The sequence below is a fragment of the Melospiza georgiana genome, chromosome 8, assembly GCF_028018845.1.
Source record: "Melospiza georgiana isolate bMelGeo1 chromosome 8, bMelGeo1.pri, whole genome shotgun sequence".
NCBI lineage: Eukaryota > Metazoa > Chordata > Aves > Passeriformes > Passerellidae > Melospiza > Melospiza georgiana.
In genome coordinates, this window is record NC_080437.1 from 18,038,329 (window position 1) to 18,065,748 (window position 27,420).

Here is a 27,420-nt window from a genome sequence, read left to right on the forward strand (position 1 = left end):
CGGCAGGGAGGGGCGGACAGGGGGCGGGCCGAGCCCTCCCGCCCGCGGTGTCGCCCGCCCGGTTATGTGAAGCGGCCGCCGCCGCGGGGACCAGGCGCCGCCATTTTGGATGCGGGGGTCAGTGCCGGGCAGCGACCGCCTGTCGCGATACTGTCGCGACGTGGGGGCGGGCGGGAGGGAAGCGGCGGCGGGGGAACCTTGCGGGACCGGCGGGGGGCGGGGACGGGACCGCGGCAGCCGCGGGGGCCGGGCGCGGGTGGGGGCGGCGGGCGCCCCTCCGGCCGGCCGGGCTGACACGCGTGGCGGTGCCCGCGGGCGGGGGGCGCACGGACCCGCCTGGCAGCGACCCCCGGGCCGCGGGAACAGCGGGAGCGAGCTGCGCGGTGGGCGCTGCACCTGCACACCCCCGCTCCCCGTGCCCACGGGGCTTGCTGCCTGCAGTCGGTGTGGGCAGTCCCTTCCTGGCGTATGGTCAGCTCGTGGCTGTGGCGGGGGAAAGCTCAGAGCCCCCTTAGCGTCCGTGTTGGGAGTTCATCCGGGGGCATGTTTCATAGTTTCAACAGTATGAAATAATTGGAAAAAAGAAAATCTCTCTCACCATAATAACCTTAGGTTTCATTTTTACTATGCAGTTTTGACAGGTAAATGCGACTTGCCTTTCTCTACTTGATTCCCAGGCCCAGTCTCACTGTTGCAGCTGAATGTGGAAGCTTGTAGAGAAGTTTGTCCCTGTCTTCCTTTCTGATGTGCCACTGCTACCATGCTGCTGCTGCTTATCTTTTAAAGGGCATTCTTAAAATGCCCAGGACTGCACAGTTCCTTACCACAGTTAAAAATTATTGCTTTATCTCACTTTTGTCCAGGCATTAGGAGCTAGTCTTTGGAGAAACATCCTGACTTCTTTGAACTTTTGCTGCCTCTGATGCTTTTTGCAGAACAGTTACTACTTGAAAAACCCAAGCAAGTTAAATTTCTTAGTCGACATTCATGTACCTTCCATGTGAGGTTTAGTAGGAAGAAAAGGAACTTTCTGATTGCCACTTGGGCTTCTGGGAAACCTAGCTGGCTGTGAGATTGCCAGGAGTTGTTTGTGATTCAAGGTTGCGTGTTCTGTTTTAGTCGCAGTGTATTGTATCAGGACTCTGGTGGGCAAATCTAGGTCAGAAGCTATCTAGATTATTCCTGCATTGTCATAAACAGTAAAAATTTGGGTCAACAGAAGCTTACTTTGAAATACTACCTTTCTATGTTGTGGTTATATTGTTTTTCACTACTGCTGTTTATTGGAGTAGTGCCACTGCGTTTAAATCAGGTGCTGTGGCTGAAGGCTAAAGTTAATGATAGGAAGAAATGAAATGACTTGATGAAAGTCTGCCAGACCTTGTTGCTTCTGATGCCAACTCTTGCTTGTTTGCAGAAGAATTGCAGGCATTTTGCTGCAGAAGAGAGAGTGGTAATATTAGGAATAAATTGGCTTCCTGTCTGTTGGGATGTGTAGGGGCAAGACATTCCGAGGTTAAGAAACAGAATGTTCAGTGCATGTGTGAAATAACATTAGCAGGTGTAAATCTTGTCAATGTTTTTATATGAAGATTCTACATGTGATGCTATTTCAGAAGTCTCAGAGTAGTGATAATTGTTATCCATAGAGCACTGTTGAAGGTTTTGACAATGTTATGAATATGAGCCTTTGTTCTTTTATGACATGATTAGGCATCAACCTTTTCCCATTTAGTGTTCCCAATGGTGTTGTCAGTGAGGCTGTGAAAGGTAGCAGCCTCCCTTCTTCTTCTTGTGGTGGCCTGGGCACCCTGTTGCCTTGGTTTGGAGCTGTCATTTTCACTGTGCTGTCTGTTGAATTTCTGTGCTGGAGCATATCTGAGAACTAATCTGCAGTTTTAAGCAGATATGTGAATCTGTCTTGACTAAGAAACAGGAGTTTATATAACCCTTCAGTTTTACTAGCTGAAGGACTAAGGAGCTAAAAAGCATTTGAAATATAGTAGGTACCTTTCTTTGTTTTGTTTTTCCTTTTCCCTAACTTAAGACCACAGAACTGAACCCATTTGTTTCTGTATTGAATCCACTACATTTTTGTGCTTGATTGCTTGAAAGAAAGGCATTTATTCTTGGTTTGAGATCAGGAGGTATTGAAACATACCTTTGCTAGGTAGGTTGTTTCAAATTTGTTGATTTGTTGATGATCTTCAGTATTAGTTCTGTTAACCTGTTCAACACTTTTACAATACCCCATTCTTCAGACCATAGCTTTGTAACATTAAGCCTGAATTCATGTTAACATTTTTTCTTCTCTAAGTTGAACGAATGTCTGGTGGTTTTGCTTCACTCCCACCATGCTTCTGTAAACCCAGCTGATCATTCAGTGCTGGTCTGGTAAATTGTGTAACTTTTTTTCTCTGCTGCTTCACAGCATTCATTTCAATCTTAAAACTTCATTTGATTCAGGACATCTGTACTGAGCTCTAAAGTGTGATCAGTTGTTCCTTGTGGTGATGCTGCAGTTGAAGGAACACATACAGAAATTATCTAATAATTTAAAAGGGGTAGCCTTTGGGAGGTTTGGAGTTTAGTGAAGCTGTATCCATTTCTTGAAATAAAATTTCAAATTTAGATTTTTACATGGATGAATGATTATTTTGGTGGGTTTATCTTACAATGTGCATCTCTCTGAAAATAGATGTCTGTCTTTCATGCTCACTCTGTAGTTCTCTTCTGTTTCCTTCTCCAATATGAAGTTGCAAAGCTCCATTGGCTTTATGGTTTACTTTGGAATGCTATTGCTTGGTTAGCTGCAAGCTTAAATATAAAGCAGTATTTCCCTCCATCTCCACCCAGTGCTGGTGGGGAAGTGAGCTCAGTGTTTGATGTTCAGAGCCTGAGTGGGAATTGCATCTGTGGCATGATAGGTTGTTTCAGTTGCACTGCTGGAATGAGTTTGTTGGCATGCATAAAGTGAATTTTTGTACTTTTGAATAAAGTTGTATTTAATAGAATCTGCAATGAGGAAAGGAGTGCATTTTCATTGAATCTTCTCAGACAGTTAGCAATGAAATACTGCCCTAAGTTTTGCAGGGTTTTCTTATGTCAGGAGAGCCCTGCCAAGTAACATAAAGTTTTTGCAAGGATCAGGTGAAAAGGAAAAGGTGTGTATTGGAGGTTTTTGTCTATTTTCTTCATATTTTGCCACTTACAGTTAGCTGGGAATTTTAAGTCTTCTACATTCAGGAGAGATGGAGTTTTAACCAACTTTTAATTTAATTATTTTATGTTAAAAACAGAGGAGAAGAAATAGAATTCTTACAAACAGATTCAGGCAGAACAGCATTTAAGCTTTGGCTTCATTTTAAATACTGTCAGAACTATTAAGTCCCTATATGTGTGCAAGGTTTGTAATATGTCTGTCTGGCATTTACATGCTTTCTGAAATAATGTTTCCATGTCAGTTTGCTAAGTGCCTGGAATGGTGCTACACACTTTACACGTTCAATACTGTTTTTAAACAGTGAACAGGAAAAACTTAGGTCTGACAAAGAAGAGTGTATAGAGTATTTCATCAGAAGTATTTCCCTGGACTAGAATTTTGAGCCCTGAAACTCCTGATGTAGAAATACAGAAAATAATGGAATTACTCAAAGAAAAAATAAATAAGCAAGGAATTTTACATGAAGGAGAAATCTCCCATTTATGCCTTGTACTAAAACAAGGACAATAAAGTGAAATAGAAACATCGTGATCAATGGTATTTCAATGCAATCATCTGAATAATGTATGAAATAATTTACTGTTGAGGATGGGAACATCTCTCAAGCATTAGCCACATGCGTAGGAAGTGTATTGGTGGTTCTGTTATATATTGTGGAGGAAGGATATAAACCTTTGTTCTTCAGGGCACACGCAAATTACTTGGAAACCTTCTATTTGTCTGTCATGACTGTTCTTACAAAATACTTTTGTCTTTGCTTAAATTATTGTCTTACACCTGGGAGTACCATTATGTATAATTCATTTAATGAAATAAACAGTTTTGCCACAAGAGCATTCTATTGCAAACACCTGAAAAAATGAAGCAACAAATCTGATGCTGTCCTTTGATGAGATATCTTTTTACAAAACTTTGCTTTCTTTCCATTATTTATGGAGTCTTGAAGCAAATTAGTCTCATTCAGAGGATGTTTGTGTATTTGAAGCATTGCTGATAATTCAGACATGCTAGTTGACATGAAGCCTGACAGATCCAGGATGAATATTCTGAAATTTCTGTGGTGATCTTTCTGAGGTCCCGTGTAATCTATCAAAACCATTTCTTTCCAGCTTTGCTTTTGTTTCATGGGCAAAAGTCCTTCTCATATTCTCTGTGCTTTATTAGCCCCTGCCTCCCCTTCCCAGCTGAGTCCTTCACATGAGCCTGTCAGGTTTGAGGTGTTACAATCAGTCTTTCACCTGTTTCCAATCTTTTGCTTCCCTGTGGATGACCTGTTGTGATTTCAAGCTGGAGTCCTCATTTTCCTTTCATTCTTTTCCTGAAAAAGTCTCATTATTTGGCTACCATATCACTAAATCCTTCTCATTTACAGACATGGTATCATCTGACTCTTTGGCCTCTTTATAAATTCTGTTTTTATTTATAAACATTTGTGTCTGTTCATTCCCCTTCATTCTTACTTCTTGATGCTTGACTGTATCTGAGCTACAGCTAGTATAAAGAGAGCAGTCCCACAGAAGTTCACTCTTCTTTCTCAGACTGTCAGAAATCTTTCTTGCTTTCAATTTTTTCCCCCCTTCTGCCTCTTTCTGGATGCATCATTTTAAGTTTTTTCCCTGAAAGACCTCAGACTACAGGAGAGTAATTGTCTGCCTTCAGCTTTCTCATTTTTCCTCCATGTTCCATCCAGTTTTGCTCATTTCTTTGTGGGGTTTTAGTCACATCTTTTTTACTTTCCTGCTTTCTTGAAAGCTTTGTTTTGTGAAGCAAGTGTGAAATCAACATCTGTTACAAATTACTTTATTTTGTCAACGTTTTAAGTCCCAAAGAGGTTTGCTCTGGCCAGCTCATTCATCCCACTGATGCTTTTCTAAGAGAGTACAAGGTTAGCTTTGTGTTCTGTGTAGGGCTGCAGGAATTTGCATAAGTGCTGGAGATGCATGTGTTATGGCATTGCCATGGATGTTTGTCCTGATACCCCAACACTTTATCTTTCTGTCAACTTACATAGACTGGAAAAAAAATTAGGAATGTGCCTTGGCAAAGTGATCTCTTGCATTACAAAGATGCTGTTAGAACTAACTGTCTGCTGTCATGGTTTTGAAAGTATGCTATGGAAAAGTGTTTTCTTTTGATGAAGTACTTTTATTGTTACATGTACTAACTTGTATTTTGTGCTTGTACAAAACAAATTTGAAAGAGTTTCTTTCATCACTGCAGCCCTTTTCTTGGTTGGAGTCAACTTTGTTTAATCTGAGGAAGACAATTACTCTAAGAGGCTAGAGATTAATTTCAATTACCTTTATTTTCAGAATTGTCAGGATGGTGGATAAGAACATTTACATTGTACAAGGTGAAATCAACGCAGTGGTGGGAGCCATAAAGCGTAATGCCCGATGGAGCACTCACACACATCTGGTAAGTTAACCTTGAATTGTTGCCATCTGTAGCAGCAGGTGGAAACACCTATCACAGAAACCAGCTGGCTTTGGAAAAGTACCTCAGTTTTTTGTAGCACTTGTTAAAGTACCTTTTTTAAGTAAAGTTGGAATAACTTTCTGCATTGTTTACATTGTTTTGGGCATCTCGTGCCAGTGATTGCCAAAGCTACAAAACTAGGAGTCTTCTACCTTCTTATCCTGTAAATGCAAAAAGCCCACATTGTATTCCATGTGGGAGTCATCTCATTTAGACTTTTATCACCGGGGGTGTCAGGGAATTTCCATATATGGTGTTATTTTATTTAGCACAGTGTTTTTGTGTGTCCTTTGTACCTTCTTGGGGAAGATAGTCTTCATCACAAAAGCCATGAAATAAAAATTGGGGAAGTAATTATATATAGAATATTTTTAAATTTTTCATATGGCATCATATCTGTTTTCAGCTCTGTTTTGTTCCTGCTGTTTATATTCCTGACTGAAACCTATCAATAGTTTCAAACCTGCTTTGGTAAAAATCCTAAACAAAGTGTTTCCAAGTGTAACCCTGCTTTGGTGGGTTTTTGGCTGCCGCAATGTAAATGTGTGGATGTGGTGCACTTCGGAATGTCACATGAGTGCAGATGGCTGTCATCCAGCACAAGTGGTTTCACTTTGTCCAAGGGCAGGGCCCTTTTTCTTTCTGACAGGCATTTCTTCATCAGAGCTCACGGCCGCTCCTCGAGGTGTGGGTGCGGCTGCACTCAGCTTGGAGAAACTGCTGCTCCTCCTTAGTTTAATGTCATAAAGATAGACTAAGGCTAAAGGATGCAGCTAATTCATATAAATATTGCACTGTGATTCTTTCTTCAAATTATTTTAATGGCATAAAATGTCATTGTATTTCTGCTCCCATTACAATCTGCATAGATTAACATTATAGCAAATCCAGATGAGCCATTTCAATATGATATGAGTTAGATTTGCAGTGAAATTTATTGAATAGCACAAGGCTGATCAGAAATACTTGTAAGGACAATAAAACCAAAGCAGAATGCTCAGTGTTGGACCCATGCTTTGACATTTCAGCTGTGTGATATTGGGGAGCACTGGCAGGAAAATAAAAATGCTGCTTTTGGATTTGATGGTGTAAACATGCTGACAGTGATAAACTCAAACCACAGCACTTCTGTGAATGTGAGGTTGAGGTCTTTAACAGACCCATTATTAAGATTTGTCTTCAGGAATATGTTTGCCTCCTTAATTACTTGCTTCCTATGTATAACCTATAGGATGAAGAAAGGGATCCCCTGCTGCATAGCTTTAGCCACCTAAAAGAAGTGCTGAATAATATAACAGGTAAGCTTCTACAGAAATCAGCAGGTATGTGCACCTGCTAGGGTATATGTAAGTAAATGTACAGGTGTATTTATTTGTCTTATTTACTATCCAGAAGTCATTTATTGAAGAACAAGAAAAGAGGAAACATGCACATACTTTTGGGCAAATAATATCAATGTAAACTAGAAATACCACAGAAATACCACTGCTGCCACTGTCTATAGGGATATATATAAATTTTGTGTGTGTATGCACACACAATTTTATAAAGATGCATGTTTTTTTGATATATTGAAGCTTGTAGTAGTATATGAAATGTGGTGTATTATCATGCATAGCTTTTTTGTGGTTTGTTTATGCCTTCTGATCTGTGAGTGATGGAAAAAATCTGCTTAGAAAGTGGTTTCTTTTTGTTTTTTCTTCACATTCTTTGGTTTCATCATGTAATAAGTAAACCACAGACCTCTGTTTCTCTCTCTTGGATTTCAAGTGAAAGACTTTGTGATCACCTGCACTGAAATAAATTGTGATCATCTGCACTGGAAATATGTATTGATTAGAGAAGTAGTACACAAGGCTGTGGTGTGTATTCTGAGCATTGTTTTTCTCACAACCCATCTTTCTCCCTTCCCCCAACATTTTCTGGTTTTGTAGTTTCAGGAGTGATTGTTTAAGTGTAACCCAAGTATATGTTGAGAGTCTGGAGGTGAAGCTAATCCTAAACTCTATATGGCATTCTGCATGTTCTTCCCAGGATTTTTCTTACTGATTGTAGTATTTGAAAGTAAACTTCATTTCTGGTCCCCTTATTACAGTGACTGCTCAGAACTGCACTCAACCTTAGTTTGAGATGGACCTTTTGCATTTCTAGCTGTGAAGCATGCTTATTCTTGCATCAGTGCTGAGTCTGGAATCCCATAAGAAGTGTGTTCTTTGGAAGCACCGCAGTGCTGCTTCCAGGGGATGGTGACAAGAGGTGCTGAGGACACGTGCCAGTTCTAAGCCTTTATTCCTTCCTCTTACATGTCTGCCTGTAAGTGTAATGCTTTGCTTTTCTCTGCCAGGTTAACTTTCTGTGGTTGTGAGCAGGATTTTTCTCTTAGATCATGACATCTTAGGGAACTCCTGAAGAGCTTGCATTTCTGGATAGTGTCTTTGTTCTGGATATTACGCTTGTACCTGGACTACATGACAGTCTGGATTTATGGGGGTTTTCTATAAGCTCACTCACTTTCTGTAAGATATATGTGCAGTCACCAAAAGTGTATTGGGAGGAAATTTTACATTTCTTCCTTCTATGAGATGAATTTTTTTTTTTTAATAAGCTTCCTGAAGTTCTTTGCCATTATTGCAAATACCTCTTCTCATCAACAAGAGCAGGGACTGTCAGGATGCTCAAATAAATGCAGTATAAGTAAATGTCAGGGACTGGCCATTTATCTAGAGCAGCTAGGTACAATGTGCTGTTGACTTGTTGGGGAAAAAAATCCAAGTTCACTATCTACTTATGTTAGAGAAAGCAAAGTTTAATGTCCTGAGAGATTCAGAGACTCCTTTTGTATTAGTCATCAGGTAAGTGTTGTTCCTGCTGAGATAATAATTGCTTGTATATGGGGATGACAGCATGTTGGTTTGACTACATGGGATTCTTTTTACAGGTAATTTCAGCTGCAGTGATTGCTATTTACTGACTAGTGTCTTGAGATAGGACATCATTGCTGTGCTCCATCTTTTTTCCATTTTAGACATGGACTTGTTCCCAAGCAATACTTTGAATGGTGCAGAGTGTCCTGAATCACCTTCCAGGCAATCAAAAGTCCAGTCCCAGCATAGGGGGTTTTTGGCGATTTTTTTTTTCCCCTAGACCTTCCTTTCATGTCTCTTTCATTAGCTCATGGAAACGCATTGCTTTTATATTTAAATTTATTCAAGCTGTAATCTTTGACATTTGAGTTAGCTTTTAGTACAATTTTGCATTTATAGTAATATATATTATGTATTTTCTCAATCCCCCAAGAACCCATTTTAATCTGTTCCGGATGCAAATTTCAGGCTGCCTTGTCCCATCTCCCCTCTTGCTCTCTCCCTCCCTTCCCCTCCCCCATGGAGCATGTTTGATCAGGTGTGGCAGGAATATCCACTGTCAAGCTGCGCCCTTTATATTAGTCAATATTATCCTTCCTTCCCTCCCACTCCCTTCATTCTCCTCTGGGCTTTACCAGTTGATTTATAATTTTGGAATTCTCATCGGAGTCTGTAATACAGTTTGTTCATTATTTAACCAAAACCTGTTTAATGAGCAAAGAGAGGCAATGTAAATGTTAGGCATGTTGCAGTGGAGTACCTTTTGTTCTCCTCTGAGCTAGTGGGTATTAACTCTGTCATGCCTGTGATGCTGAAATACCCTGGTCAAGGGTATAAAGATGCACTGTATGCCCCCAGCAGCTAAAGATTCCTGTTTCAAAGTATTGCTCCTCAGGAGTAACTAAATTACGTGCCTGCAGCTAAGTGTGGTATTCCATCCTGTTGTAACCTCTACCTGTGCTCTTGGAGGAAGCATGTAGAGAAGCTGTGTTGCACAAACAGTCCCATGATTATGGTAAGAGAAACTTCACTTCTGCAGTTCAGCATATCTAGCTAAGGGCCTTGAACCTGAATATTTTCAAGTTTCTCTTTAAAATTCAGATAAACCTAATTTCTGTGGGAATTTTTTGTCGATTTATAAAAAGAATTTAATAATTTGAAAATGAGCAGCACGTCCACCTCTGGTCCACTGGCAGTTGATTTATTGGACGCCATTTTTACATTTTCATGGACTGCATTTTCATGTGTTTGACTATTGATAGTAGTTGCCTGAAAAACAGAAAGGAAATAGAGGTTCTGTTGTCTTGGGTGATGCATAAGTTAATCCAAGATAAATTTAATAATTGAATGCTTGCAATGCTAAGATAACCACAATAAGCTTAAATTTGATGTTGTGTGTCATATTTCTAGTGCTTAGAAAAAGCAGAAGTCAATGTCCTGAATTATGACCATATGGAAGCAATGACTATCAAGCTTTGTCCATACATGCAAAATTGAAATATAGCTACATTTTCAAAGGTTATTTTAAAACTGATGAAAACCTGTATTGATACAAGTTTGGATCAAGGGCCACTGTCACCACAGCTTCCACTTGACTGCTCTTTAAAGTGGGCTGAGTACTCTGAAAAATATGTCTGGATATTGAAACATTTGTTCATTTTATCAGTTTTGTTATGGATTTAGGTCACCTAAAGAAAGCTTCTTTTTAATGTCCAATGATAACTGAGGCTGTTTCTTTCATGAATGGTTCCAACTTAGGTTTTATAACTGCAAATAATTGGAAATATGAATTAATTATAAGCCTGCTTTTCCATGATTTCATGAGGATTGAGTTTCTTTAAATGCTTCTCTGGCTGTTGAAGTCTTCAGACCATTCCGGTAGGATGTAGAGGTAAGAGCAGACACTTCTGTTGTCATTCTTCTCATTACAGAGTTTGTGCTTTGCTCTGACCAGGGAGCTGAGTCAGTGCCTGAGGTGCTGCCTGCTGGTGTGTGGGATGGCTTTGGGACAGGAATGACTGACTGCAGCTGCCTTGTGCAAGTCATGGCTGCATGGGAGAAGCAGGTGTTTGTGGAAAGTGTGAGAGTCTATTTAAATAAGGTTTAAACTAGGTAAACACACCTGTGAAGAGGGTGCTTGTGTATATTCTAGGTCCATGAGTACCAGACTGCAAGGTTTGAGTCCTTTTATCCTCTGGTGGTTCAGAGTTAGTGCATTTAAACAGAAGCTGCAAAGTAAGCTGTTAGAAGCACTCTGATTTCATGCACATTCATGACATTTTAAATGAATGCTTGTACAGTGGGTTCAGAAGAATCTTTTCATGGCTTATTTCAGACAAGAAGCTGCTGCAAATCTCCATCTTTAGAGGGTTGGCTGGGGCATTAAGAGCTGGCTAAAGGTCAAATGACTGTAACTGTAGGAGAACCTTTGCCCAGTGTCTGACTTAATATAGTTGTTACTGTAGCCATCAGTTTTCTGGAATGTAGACTTGATTGCACACTTGTTTTCTCATGTCTGAGCTCTGGAAACTCAGTTTTTATGGAAAACCTGTCAGTTGTATAAAACAATACAGGAATTTTATCCTGATTCTGTATTAATGTCTGAACTTTTTCAAAGATCTAGTTAAAAAGTGGTAAATTGGTACTAAATATAAATATGTGGCCTCTTCTCAATGCTATTGAAGTGCTAATGGTTAGAATATGAGATGTTCATTCAAGTTAAGAAATTAGAAAAAAGTAGTGTTTGTGGTTTTTTTATCAAGAAGTGTAGGAATTAGACTGTATGAATGTGTGATATGTAAAGTGCTGTGATGCTTATTGCTTTGCAGGTAACAGCAATACTATATTTTATTTATTATTTAGATCTTGAGTTTCTGCTGGAAGTGCCTGAATTTACTGGCAAATAACAAGTGTGATGACCTGCATACTGTGATATTTCTCCCATTGCTTGCATTGAAGGATAGAAATGTTATCTAGATCAGCCATTGAAAAAAAAAAAAACAGTCTTTTTTTTCCTGTGGCATGTCAGCTTCCTATCAAAGATCTAGAACACTCACTGATCTTACAGATCGTGTCTGTTCTTGTGATAACTCAAAAAAATAAAAGTTTTTTTTTTTTTTTTAAGTAACAGGTATTCATATGTGTTAATTTGGTATTTTTGAATACCAAGCAATTCAGGCTAACATTTAGCTTTGTGGCATTCTCTATGAATTTTTAAAGAAGAATGGAGAGGGTATAAGGAAGGTTTGGAAGCTCATGGAATAAGGCTTCCTCTGTAGCTTTAACTTGACCTCACTCAAATTATTGGATGACCTGACACTGTGTACAAAAGTGATAATTTATGTCTCTTCATATTTTCTTATTATAAGAAATAAGAATATTAAGGTGCCAACTTAAATTTCATGCTTTGTTTGCAGGTTGAATCCAGATTGAGTTTTGCTAACTGTGTTCAGACAATACAGTAAAAATTGTCATTTTAAAAGCAAGTTTCTAGTCTAAATGAATGCAGACATCCTCCCAACTACACAGAGAATGTATTTCAGTGCAGTATTTTTGTTTTGAAGCTGCAGATAGTTCCAAATACTCTGAGTGAGATTAATCTTTTTAATGTCATTTTAGCCTCAAATTAATCAAATTACTGTCTTATGGCTGAGGTCTTTGAATCTTCCTCGAGGATATTTTTAGCATAGATATTGGTATTTTGGCATTGATTTTCTTTGCGTTTTCTTGAAGAAATAATAAATCAGACTTTTCCCAGGTGCTTGCTAACCTTGTGCTTTATTTTCTAAGTGATTTTCCCTGAGTGATGTGCTCTAAGCACTGATGTGCTCTAAGAATGGTAGCTGCACTGCAACTGGGATGGGAGCTTCTTCAGCCCAAAGTGAGCACAAGAATTGTCAAAATTTCACTTAAAATTTTGTTTACTTTCTGTATGAAAGAAGGAGGAAGAATGTCCTTGATGAAGAATGATTTAAGATCCACCAAGACAAGCACCATGACCTTTTTCATGGCTTTTCTGTTGTGTGCAGGACAGCATTTATGCAGAATGAGTGAGGAGTCAGGTATGGATGGTATCACTCTGAGCTCTAATTGATTCTGTTGGATTGTACATTGAGCCCTTCAACATGGGTTAATGAATGAAATTAAAACTCCTGAGGAGAAACTTATAATTGAGATATTTTTGTTACTAATACTGACATACAGAAAGGGAGAAATTCTGTGTGGAATCTTTAATTTGATAATGTTTTAGGTGTTGTGATTATCTTCTGTTTTGTGTTTCTGTGTAGTAAGAAATTTAATGAAAGAAATTGAAAGAAGTGGAGTGAATCTCAGAGTATTTAGAGCAAAAAAACCTAACAAACCCAGTAAGGTGGTCTTCACACTGGGTATTTCTGCATGTCTCCTGGAGTCCCTTATGCAGTTCAGCCCCACAACCTTTGTGATACCACTTAAGCATCCTTTCAACACAGTTCTCTGAGTACAGTTTAAGACTAGAACTTGGAGCTGAAGTCTTCCTTCTATGCATGGCTAATGACTGGCAGGTACAGGCAGGAGGTGGTGCTGTTGGGAGGAATTGTTTCCTGACCCCTAATCCTTAAGGACCCAAGGATTTAGATGGACAAGCACTCCTGGCTGTTGCTTGGAAGAGTTCCCACAGTGGGTTTGTTCTGTAACACCAGCCTTCTGTTACCACTGCAGGGCTGGGCTCTGAAGAGCTGCCACATGTGCATGGTGTGCAACTGACTCTCTCTTGTTCCACGCTTGTTGAGCAATTACTTCCCCACTTGTTGGGCACTCCATTATTTCCTTCAGTTACTGCTTCTGTGTGAAGTGGAGCCATGAAGGAAATGGCTTAATGGATGTACATTAGGGGGCAATAAATTGCAGTTTGATTTGGTGGACAGGCAGTACCACATGCTGCATAGAAGCTAAGGTTCCTCTTAAGTCAGCCATTGAGGTTTTATATCAAGTTTTTTTGATTATGTTTTTGTTTGGTGGTCAAGATTAGTGAAAAGGAATTGTGCCCATTTGCATTATAGTAAAAACCCTCTGGAAGTGGGAGTATGCATGAAGTTGCTTAATTCTACTAGTAGTTTACTAAGTATGTAGCTCTTCTTCCTTCCTTCTTTTACCTGTCTTCTTTCCTCACTCAATGGTTGCCATCTAACCTGTTAAAAATATTGTCCCAAAAGTGATTAACTTCCAAGAAGCAATAACTTGTGTCAGAAAGTGCAGGTGCATATTTATATAGTTGCATAGTATGTAACAGGACTGCCAAGAAGTGTTGATTATGCATACCCAAGAAGCATACTGAAGTATTCCTCATCTCAAAGAGTGTGTAGCTTAAGAGGGTAGCAACAGAGAGGAATCATTAAGTATACAAAGTTGTTAACGCTTGAGGGTTTTTCTTAATCATTACCTCAATTTGTCCTTCAAACAGGCTGTTGTTGGCTGGTCCCTAATATGGTTTATACCAAGATTTGAGTTGGAAGGAAAGGTTTGAAAGCAGATACAATTGGGCAAAGTGTCCTTTTCTTCAGGAGTAGTGCAGGGATCTGTGAAAAAGTGCTGCTTCTCTCAATGATTAGTGTGGAATAAAAAAGTCAGGATGAGAAGAAGTAGAACGGCAGGGATTAAAAGGTAAGTGTAAAAGTAGCAGACTAATGGAGAACATTGTTATTAAAATAGCAGATTGATTGGTTAAGGAACGTTGATAGTGAGGGATGTGTACTTGGTGGCTTGCCCATTTGAAGTAAACTTGCAGGAGCTTTTTCTGTTTAAGATAAGTATCTAGCTTTTTAGCTGAGTGTTACAGAATAGACTATTGCTGAAGGGTTTTTTTTGTTTGTGCTTGGTTTGGGAGGTTTTCTTTGCAATCAGAAAAAATATTAATCTTCCAATATGTTATGGACCTTGTTATGGTAAGTTCTTAAAAATGTTGGATGGACAGTCAATATGGTATTAGCTCAGTTGGTCAGAGCACGGTGCTGATAACACCAAGGTTGTGGGTCCACAGGGCCATTCACTCAAGAGCTGGACTTGATGCTTCTTGTGGATCCCTTTCAATTCAGAATATTCTGTGATCTGTCATCTTGCTTTTGTAATTTGTCTTTAGAAAATGATACAAGACAGCAGATATGTCCAGGAAAGACATAAAACTGATGCATACAGTCCTAGGGAAATTCTGGTCGTCTCTTAGACAGCAGAATTTTAACTTGCTTTTCATCACTTTTCAAAGCCACAAAAAAGACAAAATTATATGTATAAAGTCTGCAGTACAGTGGCTTGAAGATAGGGTCTGAGGTTTTGTGATGTGATGGATTCTGAGGTGAGGGATGGAAGTGTCATGGGTGAGCTTTTGTTGGTATCAACAGATACTTTCTGGGGAAGAACTTTGTGAGTGAATGAAAATCTGTTGTTTTATTAAAAGAATGAGCAATTAAATATATGTTAATATTTTAGGGACGGTGAATCAGTACATGTCATCACAAAATTATAGGAGATAAAAAAATGTGTTTTGAGAAGGAACATTTACATTTATCCATTTTCTACAATCACCACATCAAGTGGTGATTGTAGAAAATGGATAGATATACACTGGTATTGTGTGATGTACTGTATCTGTGTGACTTGGAAATGTCACTGCAAGTGTTAAAACAACCTACTCTTGCTTTGAACTCCTAATTGGTAGATATTTCTTCTTTAGTTGAAGGACATAGATAGACATAGAATCCTCATCTGTTAGACTTTCTGAAGTTAATATGTCTGTGCTTTTTGCATGGTGCAGTTGTGGAGTTAACACTTGTCAGTTCAAACCACTGTTGTATTCAGTGTGTTGTGAAAGAAAATTCGCAGGTTGGAAACATAGGAGAAGGAGAAATAAAAATACTCAGACATTATAAAAAGCAATAGGACTCTTAACTGCAGCTGAGTTGTAGTACAAGATTTGGAAAAAATTAAGAAATTTCAGAGAAAATAAATTACTGAAGAAATGTATCATTCATTAATGAGGAGGAGGAAGACCACCATAGGCACCCTGAAATGCTTACCTAAATGGTTGTTTGGTAACTGACTATTGACTATTTAAGCATGTGTCACAGACAACATCATGTTAAATTTTGCACACAGTTTCTCCCTTCACTTTTATGAAGAATACATTAAAAATCTAAAAGGGCAGTTCATTCTTGTTCAGCTGCCTTTAAATTGTAGTTTTTCCTTCCTGTAGTTTCTGAATGCTCTAGACTTTGGCAGCGCGTACCGGTGCTCGTTCACATGCATGAGGCCCGTGTGCTGCAGCAGGAGGTCACACACTCCCTTTCATTCTGCAGCAGCAGCAGCTGATGGTACCAGCTGTTCACATCCTTGTAGTAGATGCCTGAATTTGAGCAGCTGTATGAGGCTGCTAATAAACTCTTACATGTAGTACAGTTCATATCTTGCCCACATTTTGCTTGATTGTACTCAGCCCTGGCCAGTATCTTTTTTAACAACTTTCAATTCCACCTATAAGGTGGTCCTTTTCTTTTTTGTGCTTGTTTCCTCTTCTATGATGTGTTAGTCAGATGTTTGAAGAGGGTTCCAGTGCTGCAGATTTGAAAAGGAAAGGGTACCTGAAAACATGCAAACTGTACGAAATTTAAGGAAGCAGGAACAATTAAAGCATTTTAAGACTTTAAAGGCTTAATGCTGTAATAAAAATAATCTAGACTGTTCTAAAGGATGTTCTTGTCCTTAAACAGTATGCTTTTGGGTACAAACTTAGGTGTGTGTGTTTGTTTGCTTGAGAAGAATCGATCAAAAGTACTTTTGTTCTGAAGAATCTACCTGCATGCAGCTAGTTGAAGAGGTCTTGTATGTAAATCTGCTATTAAAAGAAGGCTACAGGGGTTTTTAATTCCACTTTGAGTAATAAAATTGGCCTGGCAGTGAGTTTTAATATAGCCACAATTAATTTCAACTTGTGCTTTTTATGCAAAAAAGCTTGTTTGTTAGGACTCTCTGTTAAGCCTATTAAATAAAGGGTGAAAAAGTTGAAACTGCCTGTCTGTGCTTTCCAGATTTTCCAGGGGTGGAGGGAGCCAAAGGAAAGATACTTACCATCTTAAGCCCTCTCAGCTCTTTTCTTCACTTATTACTCTTGCATCAGTGTTTTAGCCTCCCATTACTCTCTCTGGAGGAGTCATGGTACCTAGAACTGAAAAATACCTTGGTTCCACTGAGTGGCCACCAATCTCCTCTTGCCAATGAGATTCTGAGAGGTGACTTAGTTGTTTTGTGGTGATTTTTAAAGTGGATTTTTTAGTGGGTTTCTTTCTCCCTTGATTTTGTTGTGGAGTTCGGTTTGTGGGTTTGAGGTGGGTTTTTTGAAGTTTTTTGAGTTTTTTTTTTGTTGGTTAGATTTTTGGGATGAGATAGGATGGGTTGGTTTGTTTTCCTCCCATGGCTGTAACCTCAAAAAATGCACGTTGGAATGAAAGTAGTATTGATGTAGGAGCTGTGAAGATCATATTTAAGCAATGTGGAGGTGGGAAGAGAGTATTTTTGGTCCTTTTTGTTCAGAGGATCTCTGGGAGAAATTCAGCAAGAGTAAAGATAAGGATCAGAATTTGGGTGTTAGTGTTTTATAAAATTATGCAAAGAAGAGAAACTAGCTGAGTTGGAAGAAGATAGCATGGGATCAGAAGTGTATGGTAGAATATAGGAAGAATATAAGTGCTAATATAGTGAAGTGACTTAGCTCAGATAATTCATTAGACCTTGTTCTTATTGCTCCAAAACTCAACTAATTTTACCTGGTCAACATTCTTAAATTGAACTATCCACAATCTAGAACTGATGTGTGTTGCTTTTCTCCAGCAAAGATGGCACAGGATGAGGAATTGGCTCTCCCATGGCAGACTAGACAGTAAGCTCTTTGTTAAGCATCAAGAATTTTTAAGAGAGTCTTACAGTTTCTTGCTGTACACCCAGTATTAATTGGTTGAAACAGCCAGTTATATTTAATTTCATGTTTCACATATGAATTTTTTTTTAACTGTTCAGGTATCTCTGCAAGCTATAAAGACAGCAGTTGAAGTAAATAGCAGTATCAAATGAAGTACCTCTTGTCCCTGCTTCCAAAATAAACTGGGAATAATGCTTTACACATTTTGTCTCCTTTAACTCTACAGGCAAGCAAGAGAGGAAGCATGGATTAACATCTAGTGATTTCTAGGAGCTCAGATTCCTCTGTGCTTGGTCTGACTGACAGGCACATGTGGCTCAAGTGCATCTGGAAATATATCACTGGCGAAATTTGGTCGGGTAAATATAGCAGGAATGGGTTGTCAGGGCAGGAGACAGATTGTTCTGGGAAAGGAAGTGCTGTCTGTCTGTTGTCTAGTAACAATTTCCTATATTTCTGAGACATACCTGTTTCTTTCGGTGTAACTAAGGTAACAGCAGGCTCTGACATACTTGCTGTGTTCTGCTGTTCTATGTTCTTATGGTGGAAGTGCTATCAGAAATGGTAAAATTGGTAGGAACATGTGTAGAGAACTGATACCAATATTTTCTATGGTGTTTAAATAGTAGCACCACCCACTTTCTTCTAGTTTAAATTCCCTTTGAAAAGAGGCAAGGACATAAAATGTGAAAAGTAACACCCAGGGTTTCAGGACATGATTATATTGAAGCAACCTGACTTCTGCTTGGATGCAAAATTGTTTCTAGGCCACATGGTAAGCAAGGGAGCAATGAAAAAAAACCCCCACAATCTCTTCCTTGATAATGGGCTGAGGGCCAGTATTCTAAATACCTGTCTTTATTGGCAGTTGACACATAGGTAATGAGCAGGGATAGAAAAAGCCAATCATAAGGCTTTTCTCCAGCAAAAGCTGATTGAAACTTCCTGAAGTATTGTGATATTAGTTAAAGTCTCAACACAAATCATACTGTCTGGTGAGAAAATAGATCCAACTGTGTTAGAGGGTGGTCTACAGAAGTCTATGCAGGCATATCAGTATAGATTGTATTTTGCACAGAAAGGCATAAACATGAGCAATGACAATTACAATTGTAACAGATGCAGGCAGTATCAAATGTAACAGTAAATTACAGACTTTTTGCAGTTTATCAAGGGAAGTTGGAGATGACTACAGATTGGAGTTGGTACCATTTGTGGCACTTTCCTAGCGTAGTAGGCTGTTTTTTTCATCAGCTTGCTCAAGAACATATCGAAGATAGGAGCCCTGACAATTTTGTGTGCAGTAGTTGTCTGTAGTTGGTTGCTGATTCTGTTGCCTTTCCTGAGAGGTTGCATGCTGCTTCCCACCGTAGTGAGCTCAGTCTGGTGCCCTGTGATGTGGCTGTGTCTGGGGTGGGGTGAGCAGCCAACAGGTGCGCAGCATACCACGCAAATGTGGAGGCAGGGAATTTGTGTCCAAGGACATTGGGGGTAAATAACTGTAGTTGTAAAAAGTATTACATGAATGCTAACATTTTCACTGAACAGTAAGTCTGTTCCGAAAACTGGCTCACAAACTTCCATATAATAAGCTTCAATTCCTATGCTCAGAAGTCTGAAGACCTTAACTGGTGTTGAATTTTCTTTGGCTTTTAGGAAGAAATGGTTATTTTGCTGAAGAATGCAACTGAATCAGACTAGAGGTTGTCCAAAAGCTTTCTGTAATTACAAGCAGTAGGATAACAGATGGAATTTGAGTAAAACCTGCTTATTTTTTTGAGTATTTTTTGAGTAAAACCTGCTTAAGTTAACTATTTTGTCAGTATACAGTGTTCTTCAAAAATATTTGTAAGCCCCCAGGATTAATTTGTTATTTCTTCTGATTGCACCTGATCCAAATACTGCATGTCATGATATAGGCAGGAATAAAACCTTGCCATTTCTCATTCATAGTGCCACTCAAGACTTGTTACAATTTACTAGCTGTGCTACATAGCATCCCTGGCTTGCCTAGGCCTTTTGCTCTGTAAACTTCAGCAGCAGGAACAGTTCATTATGAAAAAACAAATCATCAGTGTTTAATTTATTGCTACACTATTATCTGCCTGCATGCCTCTTATTCCAGGTGTTCCAGCTTCCAGCAATTGAGATTTGAAGTCTACTCTGTAGAACTGTTTCTCTGTTTCTCTTCAGTGCTGTTCTTCAATGCCCTTTAAATCTAGTTCTGTATTCCATTTTATTTTTCCTTTGCCAGTCTCACCCTGGAATAAAAGTGAAAGGGCTAAACTTAATATTTCAGGTGAAATCTCACATCAAAAGACACCTGTGTTCTGTGATCATTGGGTACCAGTACACTGTTGTTTGTTTTACTGCCTCAGCTGTCAATATGTATGACAGCAAAAGACCTTTTAATCAGGTATCTAGCAGCAGGAATTAAATCAAGCATAACTTATGTTAAGAATATATTATCTGTTGTTCCTTCCCTCGACATTTGCATCTTGTTTTAAAATAGTAGAATTCTTTCCTGAACTGAAGGCAAGAAGCTGAAATAGTCTACAGTGAAAGTGTTTTCAAAGAATCAGACCGTGGTATTAAAAAGAACTGCAGTTACTTAAATCTGAAAGAAATCTAGAAGAACCAAAGCACGAGGTAATTATTTGTAAAGGGCTTTGAAATTGTAAAGTGCTCTGTGCAAGGACTATTGGAGTAGTATTGGGAGATATATGAGAGAAAGTTTTGGACCTGCTATTTTGAGGAAAGTGAGTAGAATACTTAAAACTCTTCCCTTGGAGCTTTTTCTGCAGGGATTGCTTCTGGGACCATTGTTCCACGATAAGAATGGCTCTGCTCTGGATATATCCTGCATGTCTGCAGGGTGGCTGTAAAATTACTTTTAACTGTGATCTGTCTGTTTTGTTAGGTGTTGTCATGTAAACAGGAAGCATTTAATCCCTGTAAGGGTAACTCTTCTGCATTCTACAGTTAATTTGCAACTGTCTAGGTAATACTAAAGCATATGGTATTTAAGACTTTTTTGTGATAGTAAATACTGAATTGCTAACCTGTTCTCATAATCTCAGCTGTTTAACTGTATGAAGAAGATAGTTTTTTCATTTGACACCTTTAAACCGTTTTACTGTTGCATCTACTACTTCTGGGACAAGAATGCACGTCATTACATGGAGAAAGGAGTAAACAGGAAAATTAAGGTATATAGAAGCTAAATAGGAGTGTAGTTACTTGATGTCCTCAAGAACACCTTTTAGGCGGCAAGTTTGTAGGAAGGAAGTTGATAATTTCTTTCATGTGATAACCTTAGTGTCTGGTGTGTTCTGAGCAGAAATTTCACTTCATGAAAATCACCTGAAGTATTAGCTTAGCTCACTCTTCCAGTCCGAGCCCACGACCTTTAGCTGCATGGAGCCTTATTAGCTACAACAGACTCTTGTAAAATACTTATGCTGCAACCTTATTTTTGGTTCAAAAGAATCATTTAATGCTTAGAAATAGAAAAAGCAGTGAAAACAAGGCAGAACTTGGGACCAGCATACAGACCTTTCATGTGTACCTTAAGTATGCATAGTTGAAGTTTGATATGTGAAGAAATTGCCAGAGGTTCTTGTAGGGAGCAAACAGCATTAGGGCCCGTGTAAATGCCACAGAAGCTGCTTTGCAAAAACAAAATTTTCCAAATTTTTTTTTAGCTTTGTCTTCCATGACTCCTGATCCCTTTTTCTCTTGTGCTTTTACTTTCTGTTCAGGCATTTTTTTTCCTGTCTGTTCCTGTGTAAGAGTTTTCTGTTTCAAACTTATAACTAATGTAACTTTACAATAAGAAGCCCTCTGCATTTGTCTGACACAGTTCTTCTCACTTCCCATTCTTTATGTTCCTTTGGACAGTCAGTATTCAGTTTTTGCTGGGCTTAATATAAAGGGACTTAGAAAGGCAGGTGCTTCTGGATTTGAATTTATGAGACTTCCAGACATGAGTGTCATATGTGCTTTTTTTTCTCCCCTGTCTTCTGTAATGCTCTGTAGTCTGTAATAGGTTGAGTTGTAACATTCATTAAACCATTCCTCACATTCCCTGCTTTGAAAGCTTATCAGGACTGCTTTGATTTAGTTATCTGGAACAAAAAAAGCCATTTGTGAAGGTTGGAATGGAGCTCTGGAGCAATAATATATCAGAGATCAGATTCAGGTCCCAGTTGTATTATTCCTAGGGATTTATTTGCCTGTGTACACACAGGCAAAGAGTGGTCCGTATGGAGGACTTGCAGGAATGCAAATTGGACACATTTTGTTGGGACCTGTAGGGGATTTTCACTGGTTCATAATTTTTCAAAGGTTTGTTATACATCAGGCAGCCACTGCCTCCTCTTTAAACCTTTAAATCCCCCCTCTTTTTCCTGTTCTAAAGGTCAGATTTTTTTGACAACTGTGTGCAGGAACAAGATTTGTTAAATCCCTTCATTTTTATTCATACAAATACCAGTGTTTGGTGAGCAAGAGTTGCCCCAGAATTCAGAAGCACATAAAGCTCAGTACAAGCCTTCTGAACCTAAATTCAATTCAGAGATGCATCTCTCGAAACTGAATTTGCCATCTGAACATTAACCCTTGGCACTGCACAGGGAATGCATGGTGGAAATTTCATCTGTGTCACTTAGTGGGCAGGCTTCACAGGTGTCCCCTGAGCTGCTGGGCAGTGTCCTGCATCTTGTCCTGGGTGCTCCTGGGCGTGGGGCTCAGGACTGAGGAGCTGTGTCTCTGGTCATGCTCATCTAGCACTAGTCCTTTCTGGTGAAACAGCAAAATTTTTGAGCCTTTGTTCTGATCCAGTCAGTGAAGTAACTGAGTCCCCAGTGTGAAATCCTCTTGAAGCTATTTATTGATTTTACATGCAACTCAGCTTTGAAAAAGCTATATGATGGGCTGTTGATCTTTGGGATGTGAATGAGGACTAGGTATTGTATCCCCTTTGTATAAGGATGACTGACAGTGGTTTGCTTCTTGGAGAGCTAGTCATAGAGTGTCATCAGTAGCTCTGAAGTCCCCACCCTTACCTTTCTTCAGTGTGGGTGAAAAGAAGAGGTTTAGGAGTGGAAAGTTCCTTTTCTTACTCAGGTAATGTAGACTAAAGCAGTTGACAGATGAGATATGTTAGATCATAGTGTGGTGTTTCATACAATATTGGAAGTCATTCCAATAAGCAAATTGTTAAGATGGCAGGATGGAGTTCTTGTGTTTAAATTGCCCATTAAAAAAAATCTCTCAACACTGGGACAATAGTCAGGAGTTGTACCTTTTTATCATCTGTTGAATTTCAGACTGAGGCTGGGGTGTGGCTGTATGTTTGCTTTAAGTGTCTAGTAGCAGTTGATGATTTTGGAGGAAGATGGAACAGACAGCTGCAAAGTCTAGACTGGGCAGAATTTTAGTGCTTGTTTCATCACAGCAGGATTCTCCAGAGTGAATCTATCTGCTCCTCAGTTTTACCTGTGCGTTTTACATCTGTCAGCACATCTGTGCTAGCGGGGAATAGGAGCTGTGACTCTAACTACTGTCCCTGGATTTATGTACATGTATGTATCTGTTGCTGGGTGCCCAGCAGTTGTTCAGCTCCCATGGCACATTTTGTGTAGAGTTATGCACAAAGTGGTTTTGTTGGCTCCGCTCATGCTGAAATGTGCCGATACAATATCCAGCCGCACACGGCTTGCACTGTCTTCACAATCTGTATCTTACAGTTCCTCTCCATCACAGCTAGTGACACAGTCTAGATTACTTCAAGGATGGTTTTCCTTTGTGCTTTTTGTGTATAGATGCAAAAGTCTAGGATGGGGAGGAGAGTTTACGGAGATGTTTTCATGACTTGGCATGTTTACTGGATTTAACATGCCTGAGACAGCAGAAATAGTTAGGCTGGGATCTGGTTCTGGGGAGGAATAAAGAAAAGCATAAAATATTTTAGCACAGACCACAGTCAACTTGCTTTAATATTAATGTCTTTATTTTTTAAGCTACAGTAAAATTTTTTCTCTGGATATCTTCTGCAGCTAGCCTAGAGTTTCTGCACTTGGTTACATATAAATTGTCTACTAGATGCAGACTTACCTGCTTGCTTCTTGCAAAGTTCTCAGTTTCATGATGAGAGTTGTTTTGGAGCCTTAGGGATTGACCTCTGAGCCTGTGCCTGTTGCTACTGTTTAGAAAAAAGGTCTTGATGCTGACTGACCTCAACGCTAGAATTCTATTTCATCCTTGAGCTTGGTGTTCTGAAGTAGAAGGGTGATGGTCAAAAGTATTTTATTATGCTGTCTGCTAGCCAAGTGAGAATGCTTCAAGGCTGGCTAAGGAAGAAGCATTTTGGCAACTACTTAAATGATGTGTTATCACCTCCCCTGTGCAGATGGCATTTGGCTGCTAAGTGGAAAGATGCAGGAGGCAAGGATGACTGAAGATGGACACCAGGCCAAGCAAGCCTGCTTGTCCCTGTGCTTAGTGACTGCAGGGCTGTGTTTGTGCCCTCGTTCTTAGAGTGGGCAAGGCCTGCGTGGCGTTCCACGCTGTCCAGGATGAGAAGGGTTGTGTGTGGGGGCTGAAGAAAAGGACATAGTCTGCTTTCTCAAAATAACAAGACAGCTAACACCACCTTGGAAAAAGACCTGGTCTGTGGAGGAAGCATGTTCAACCAACATTGCTAGAATAGCTGAAGGGTCTGTAATGGAATCTGTTGAAGATTAACCTTGGTGCTTTATAGGCGAGCCAGGCCTTCAGAAGGGTTTGACCTGGGTAGCAATTTTAAACATAAGGTCACGGTTAATCAGTCAGAATGAGAGGGAAGGGAAGTAAAGTGCATAAAGCCTGTCGTCCTTGGTGATTGCATTAAGATCCTTTGGTATCTCAGAGACTTTTCCTTTTTTCTTTTCAATGATTAATGTGAATGCAGTACGCCCAACTTTTTGGAGCCTCAAAAAAATGATGGGGAAGTCCATTTGGCAGGCATTAAGGTAAAAGCTGACTAAAATGGCATGAATAAAATTAAAACAAAACAAGAGGTAATTGTCTTTTGTATAGATAACCTGGCCTGCAGAGACTGGATTATGCTGATAATATAGGCCAGATGTGACTTGAAACAAGCCATGGGAGAGAAGCTGATTTCTACATGGATAATGAGCTGTCTGGAAGCATAAAAGATTAATCTGTTGATGTGTTAGAAAGGAGGATGCAATTCATTTCAATGAGATACAAAATTTACCTCCCTTGAGCAACGTTTTCCTGTTGCCTTTCTTGAAAGCTGTTTGGGATGACACTCCCCATCCACTGCTCTCTGAAATGGAGGGGAAGGTTTCCTTGGTGTTTAGGTAAAATTCAGAGGCTGCCTGATGTGACTTACTACCTTTCTTCTGATACCGTCTTACCTGTTTGGCAATGTCTTGCATCTATTGAAGGCATTTAAAGAACATCTTGTAATTTTCTCTTCTTTTTTGAATGTTGAATCACATTAATGAATCCCTTCAATTGTTAGTAATAGATGTCTGTAAAAAAAAAAACGTGGTGTGAATTGTTTTTTAAAGGATGTTGTTTCAGGATTCATGGACTCATAAATGACCAGCTTTAGAAAGGATAGTAGTAAATTTTCTTTCAGCCAATCAGATAACACTGAAGGTTTAAATTTTAAAGGTTTGGGATTTATTGTGGTGGGTTTTTTTGTTTGTTTTGGGGGGGCTGTTGGTGGGTTTGTTTGTTTTGTTGTTCCGGTTTTTTTTTTTTTTTGGTTTATGCTTTTTAATAAATGAGCATTTGATTTCTGTAGATAAATCAAACTATTGAAATGATAGTATAATTTTGCTGTAGCTCACATTATCTGGATCAGAGACAATTCTGATATGTCTGTGGGCTTTGAAGTACTTGTGTCTGGAAGCAAAGAGGTAGTCTTTTGGGATGAAATGTTTTTATCTGTGTAACCCAGACTGGAAGGAGCAAACGATTCCCAAGTTTCCAGGAGACTTGAGGCAGGTAGTAATGATTAGTAGAAGTCATTGCAATGCTGTGCTTCTGAGCTGCTGGTTAGGAGCTGTAAATCTGGCCAGTTAATGGCACTTTAAACAGGGAATGACAAGTTTGGCTTATGCCTGATGTGAAGAAGGTTGCAACTGTTGCCCTGCTTCAATAGCTTTCAACAATATGCTGGGTGGATGGAGGGTCCCAGGCAAATGTAATTAATCAGGTTTGGGGTCTCTGGAGTGTTGACAGAAGCATTGTGTAGGATACAAAACCAGCTTCTGAACTGCAGCCGCTGGAGAGCTGGATTAACTCCGACCTGTAGGGCTTGCAGGAGGCTGAATGCAATTGCTTGGCAGCTGGACTGCAGTGTGGGGCTTTGAAATGATGGGTACTGCCTTTGGTGGTAGCATCAATCAGAGTGGTAGTAATTCTGATTGTGGTGGGTGGAGCAGTGGTGATGAAACAGGAACTTGGTTCTTCTGTAACACGTTCTAACCTTAGCTGGCTACTTCCCTCCCTCAGAAAGGAGATGTGATTCTTTGCTGTGCTGTGTGTCCCCTGGTTCTGGATGGCACTTGTATTTCATCTGCTCTTAGTTATAGCAAACAAATTCTAGCATTCGTGGAGCCTAATAATTTCTACAATAACCAAATCTGGCTTCCGCATTCTTTGTTCATGCTGAGGGTCTTTTCTCACAATTTTTAGTTTCATTACTTGTGTTTAGAGTGGTTGGTGGTATCTGAACAGTCGGTATTTGAAATAGCAGGCGTGGAATTTATCAGGGAAATTGCTTGGTGATAGATTTTGATTTTTATCATGATATGATGGAGTTAGACTTGGTGGTAAGCAGAAGTACTCTACTGGCTGCCTGTTCTTTTACACAACAGGGAGTTTCTTGTTTGCAATCTGGCATTTAAATTTTTGAAGCTTGTATAAGAACTACCTTGAGGAGGGAGAAGTGATATGAGGAACTTTTTCTTCATAGAAAAATCCTGTCTAAAGACTGAAATATGGGATCAGTTTGTGTCAGACGAGTACTTACTTTACTACCTTCCCATTACAAGTAAAAAAAATGTCTGATCTAGTAGTGCTTCCTTCCTCTTCAACCCCAAAAAAATGTAGCATGCCAGCTTTGTCAGGACAAATACTAACTGCCATTTCTTCCTTAAGGCTAAATTTAAAAAATGAAGACTAGGATTTAATTGCTTTCCTTAGTGACAAGTGATTCACTTGTCACATGTTCTCTGTGAATATGTGGGGTCACAAGTATAGAATGGATTTCTAAGAATTTATCAGGAAGCTTCTTTACACTGGAGTTGATTAAAAATGGAGATGTAGGGGTTTTGTCTTGAGCTGAGTTGGGTTTTAATGGAAGATTACTTTTTCAAACTTGGTAATAGGAAATCTAACTAGCATAGACATAAAGACTTTAAAAAAGAAGTTGTCTTTAGTGACCTGAAACTTCTGCAGAGCGAGCTGTGGATAGATACCTGGAGGTAACCTGTTACAGGATGTAACAGTTGCTCTGCCTTAGCAGCCAACTTCTATGCAGAAATTTCATGTTCTTTTGAAGGACCTGGATATACCCACAGGATATTTAGGTAAATTCATATTTAAAGAAATGGAAGCTGGAAAAATCACCTTGTCAGTGTGTCAGTGTGTGGCTTAAATGTCACATTTGAGAATATAAAGCTAAGGACAGCAGTGTGTAACACATTGAGAGTTACAAGGTTGAAAAATATAGTAATACTGTGTAATTGGTTGTAATTTGTACCTAGCTCAGATTTTTCTGAACAGTAAAAATTTCACCATGTTGAAATACAAAAAATTGTTCTGCTCTTAGCTCTGCCTCTCATTAACCTTTTCTAACCCAGGAAATTATCATAGTATACAAAAGTTGA

General features: G+C 39.3%; 1 protein-coding gene across 5 annotated transcripts in view; it reads left to right on the plus strand.

The window, feature by feature from the left end:
- The window catches only part of GBF1 (golgi brefeldin A resistant guanine nucleotide exchange factor 1), a 98,296-nt gene continuing 70,876 nt past the window's right edge, over positions 1-27,420 (plus strand). For 4 of the 5 annotated variants that reach the window (XM_058028603.1, XM_058028604.1, XM_058028606.1 and 1 more), the window contains exons 1-3: positions 1-117; positions 5,536-5,641; positions 6,933-6,999. In XM_058028603.1, coding sequence (XP_057884586.1) covers positions 110-117; positions 5,536-5,641; positions 6,933-6,999 — 181 coding nt within the window. In that variant the 5' untranslated portion in view covers positions 1-109. Of the gene's footprint in view, positions 118-622; positions 642-5,535; positions 5,642-6,932; positions 7,000-27,420 lie in introns of those variants that run through there. The other variant, XM_058028605.1, reaches the window with a different exon arrangement.